Source organism: Mesoplodon bidens (genome assembly GCF_964165515.1).
Source record: "Mesoplodon bidens genome assembly, chromosome: X".
In the NCBI taxonomy this organism is placed as follows: Eukaryota; Metazoa; Chordata; class Mammalia; order Artiodactyla; family Ziphiidae; genus Mesoplodon; species Mesoplodon bidens.
In genome coordinates this window covers 52,845,384-52,849,971 of record NC_138163.1, presented here as the reverse complement: position 1 = coordinate 52,849,971, position 4,588 = coordinate 52,845,384, and the positions used below count along the sequence as shown (strand labels likewise).

The window sequence follows — 4,588 nt, the reverse complement described above, 5'->3', positions numbered from 1 at the left end:
TGCTTTAGTTGAGTCATATAAGAAAATCTAGCCTCAAACAAATATGTAGTTGGAAAAGGGGAAAGTATTTTAACAGCCTTGTTAGATAATTGTGGAACCCATTTTTTCCTCTTCATTTCCACATAAGCATAAAAACTCAGCAAGGACTTCCTTCCAAAGAGTTCACTATGGAAAGAGGAGGGAAAGAGTAACTTTATAGTGGAGACAAACACTACCTCAGACAAGTGTGATCAAGGTTAACATCAACAGTGTTAAGTCATATTGATCATATGTGCCCTTGATATGATCTGATGAAAACAGCACTTGACCTCTGTGGTCTTCTTCCCAAAGCCTACAATTCCAGTCAAATCATGAGAAAAACATCAGACAAATCCCATTTGAGGGACAGACTACAAAATAACTGACCAGTATTCCTCAAAACTGTCAGGGTCATCAAAAAGAAGGAAAGTCTGAGAAATTGTCACAACTAAGAGGAATCTAAGGAGGCATGATGACTAAAGGTAATGTGGTATCCTGGATGGGATCTCTCTCACATAGCTCTTCAAATGTGCAGTCGGCAACGGTTCCACGGGCTTTATTCAGCCGCAGCTCTCTGCCTTGCACTTTTAGAATCCTTGGTCTAGTTAAATCACTTTGTTTCTGAGCCAGCTCATCAAACAACTTATCCATGACAGCCTCCACATCAGCTTCACTTGTGAGATAGTAGAGTTCTCCTGCATCAGGAAGTTCCCTTTTCCGATAATCTATCCCAGAATCTAGCTGGACCATGTTACAGTATTCCAGAAAGAAATACAGCATTGCCCACATACATGCATTCCATTCTCTCATTGCCTCAGAGACCTTCAGGACAGCTATGAATGGTACAAAGTTAGCTCTTTGGGGTCCATTTTTATAGAGAACATCTGGTGGCCTGTTGGATGTTGCCACAACGATGACCCCATTTTTGAACAGATTTTCAAAAAGTTGTTTCAGAATCATGGCATCAGCAATGTCAGTGACCTGAAATTCATCAAAACATAAGAGACATGCTTCTTTACTGATTTCTTCAGCTATAGGAGCTATTGGATCGTATGATTTAGCCATGAGTCCTGGTTTCCTTTTTGGCAAACTCTGTTTAAGGCAGTGTATTCTTTTGTGAACATCTAGCATGAAACCATGAAAATGAACCCGTTTTTTCCTCTTCATTTCCATATAAGCATAAAACATGTCCATCACCGTTGTTTTCCCTGTACCTTAGGGGAAAAAAAAAGGTCTTCTGCCTCTATACTGTATCCTTTAAGGTCCTCATGTAATTCCTGCAAACACTGTACAACTCTTCTTTGATGTTCATCGTCCTTTAGCTCACGAGCTTTGATCAGAAAGTCATAGAGGTCCAGTGGTCCATGGCAAACAGCTAAAGCTTTTGAATAAACCTCTGTAGCAGCAGTTGGAGACACACTCTCGGGGGTCTGAACTGTATAGGCTTTACAAAAGGGGTTTCCAGGGGCGGTGACCAAAGCGGCGAGAGCAGCAGCCCAAGCCCTGCACCCAACACATATTCCTCTCAGTCGGCTCGGTGCTAAGCACCTAGAAGGGCTTTCCTTCAGATGGTGGGCTTTGAGGTATTATTATTTTATTTCCCTTTGTATGTTATCTATTTTGACTGTAATAAATTCCTATTGCCCTTGCAATTATACAAAATATTAAAAAGCCTGGAGAAACATAAACATTTTCTGCTCCAAGCACAGGAAAGTTTTCCACTTTAGTAGGGGAACATCCCTGAGGCACAGGAAGGGAGACAGAATGTTGGAGGAGCCCCTTCCACAATATAACAGGACACAGGTCTCCAAATTCCAAACCACACTGATTAAGATCTGTTGTTTAAACTTTTGCCCAGCTAACTGAGAAAAAAACATAGGACGTTAGTTTTATTTCGCTGTGCCCTGATGAACAGTAAGGTTGAGGGTCTTATCAGATGAGAAGCACTAGTGTACACTAGTTAGATGTGGGGCTCAGCTGCCACCCAGAATTGGTTCATATCTTAATCTTGTGACAGGCTAGCACTGCCATCACTGTGCCTCAGTTCCCCGATGGTTACAGTTCAGAAACAATAGCTTCTCCTCACAGGACGTGGTGGGAGTTAAATGACCAAATATAGGCTTAGCATTTACAACACTGTAGGGCCAGAGGAAGTCAGTAATAATATTAACCATTCTTATTATTATCATACCTAAATTGACCATTAGTGCTTAAGGCCATTTTATTATTATGTGGGCTTATACTGATTGGCTTGACTTGACCTCCATAATATGATGTTTGTCGAAAAAAAGCAGTTTACAAAACCGTATGTAGGGTATCATCTCATTGTTCATCTTAAAAATGCAGGTTATATTTGCATAACAAAATTTCTGAAAACAAATATACACTCACCTCTTAAGAGTACTTATCGTTGAATAGTAGACAACAAGGTTTTCTAATGATTTTTGCTCTTTTTGTCTCTTCTTGAGATCCCCAAAATAACATGGGGTTATAGATAGTTTAAGAGAAAGGGACATTTGACTAAATGGGATCACAGATCATTATGGAACAATACTTAATTATCTATTTAACCAAAGTGACAATAAAAGAATTTAAAAGCAAATACAGCAGGTTACATAGTTGTGAGCAAAACTTAGCTATTTTAATACTGAGAAGACAGTTTTCTTATGTAATTAAAGACATGATAAACACAACATGAAGCACAGGAAATTATTTTGGAAAGAGAAAAACGATCACCTTTCTAGGCAGATTATTTAAAAGGTACAGAGAAACCTTTCCCAATCTCTTATCAAGAGCAGACCTACAGTCAAAGAAACCCTGTCTTCATAGCAGATGAAAGAAAATTAAGTTTTATTTTAACATAAATATACTATTGATATTAAAGTTTATTATTTAAACATTTATGGAAGATTGGCTCAAGATGGCAGAGTAGAAGGATGTGTGCTCACCCCTTCTTGCCAGAGTACCAGAGTCACAACTATCTTCTGAATAACCATTGAGAGGAAGACGCTGGAACCCACAAATAAAGATACCCCACATCCAAAGACAAAGGAGAACCCACAATGAGATGGTAGTAGAGGCACAATCATGATAAAATCAAACCCCGTAATTGCTGGGTGGGCGACTCACAAACCGGAGAACCATTACATGACAGAAGTTCTCCCACTGGAGTGAAGGTTCTGAGCCACGTGTCAGGCTTCCAACCCTGGGGGGCCTCGGCAACAGGAGGATGAATCCCCAGAGAACCGGACTTTGAAGGCCAGCAGGATGTGATCACAGGACTTCCACAGGACTGGGGGAAACAAGAGACTCCACTCTTGGAGGGCACACACAAAGTCTTATGTGCACCAGGACCCAGGGGAAAGGAGCAGTGACCCCACAGGAGACTGAAACAAACCTACCTGCTAGTGTTGGAGGGTCTCCTGCAGAGGTGGGGGGTGGCTTTGGCTCACCATGGGGACAAGGACACTGGCAGCACCAGTTCTGGGAAGTACTCTTTGGTGTGAACCCTGCCGGAGGCCCCCATCAGCCCCACCAAACAGCTTGCAGGCTCTAGTGCGGGTTCGCCTCAGGCCAAACACCAACATGGAGAGAACACACCCCTCCCATCAGCAGACAAGTGGATTAAAGTTTTACTGAGCATGCCCTGCCTACCCACCACTAGTTCCACTCATCAGGAAGCTTGCACAAGCCTCTTAGATAGCCTCATCCACCAGAGGGCAGACAGAAGAAGCAAGAAGTAATACAATCCTGCAGAATGAAAACCACAACCACAGAAAGTTAGACAAAATGAAAAGGTGAGGATTATGTCCCAGATGAAGGAACAAGCTAAAACCCCAGAAGAAAGAACTAAATGAAGTGGAGATAGGGAACCTTCCAGAAAAAGAATTCAGAATAATGAAAGTGAAGGTGATCCAGGATCTCGGAAAAAGAATGGAGTCAAGGATGGAGAAGATGCAAGAAATGTTTGAAAAAGACCTAGAACAACTAAAGAACAAACAGAGATGAACAGTACAATAACTGAAATTAAAAATACACTAGAAGGAATTAATAACAGAATAACTGAGGCAGAAGAACGGATAAGTAACCTGGAAGACACAATGGTGGAAATCACTGCCATGGAACAGAATAAAGAAAAAAGAAATGAAGACAGCCTAAAAGACCTCTGGGACAACGTTAAACACACCAACATGCGCATTACAGGGGTCACAGAAGGAGGAGAGAGGATGGACCCAGGAAAATATTTGAAGAGACAATAGCTGAAAAATTCCCTAACACGTGAAAGGAAACAGTCAACCAAGTCCAGGAAGTGCAGAGTTCCAGGCAGGAAAAACCCAAGGAGGAGCACGCCGAGACACATAGTGATCAAACTGACAAAAATTAAAGACAAAGAAACAATACTAAAAGCAACAAGGGAAAAATGACAAAAAACATACAAGGGAACGCCCATAAGGTTATCAGCTGATTTCTCAGCAGAAACTCTGCAAGCCAGAAGGGAATGGCACAATATGTTTAAAGCGATGAAAGGGAAGAACCTACAGCCAAGATACTCTACCCAGCAAGGCTCTAA

The 4,588-nt window shown here is 41.5% G+C and overlaps 1 protein-coding gene across 1 annotated transcript; it reads right to left on the bottom strand.

Annotated features, from left to right (window-relative positions):
• Positions 1-477: 477 nt before the first annotated feature.
• Positions 478-4,216, bottom strand: LOC308609323 (AFG1-like ATPase; the record flags this gene model as incomplete). Its single annotated transcript, XM_081223010.1, is given in 4 exon segments — positions 478-1,235; positions 1,238-1,594; positions 3,121-3,310; positions 4,205-4,216. Coding segments are annotated over 4 exon segments (1,317 nt in total).
• Positions 4,217-4,588: the final 372 nt, after the last annotated feature.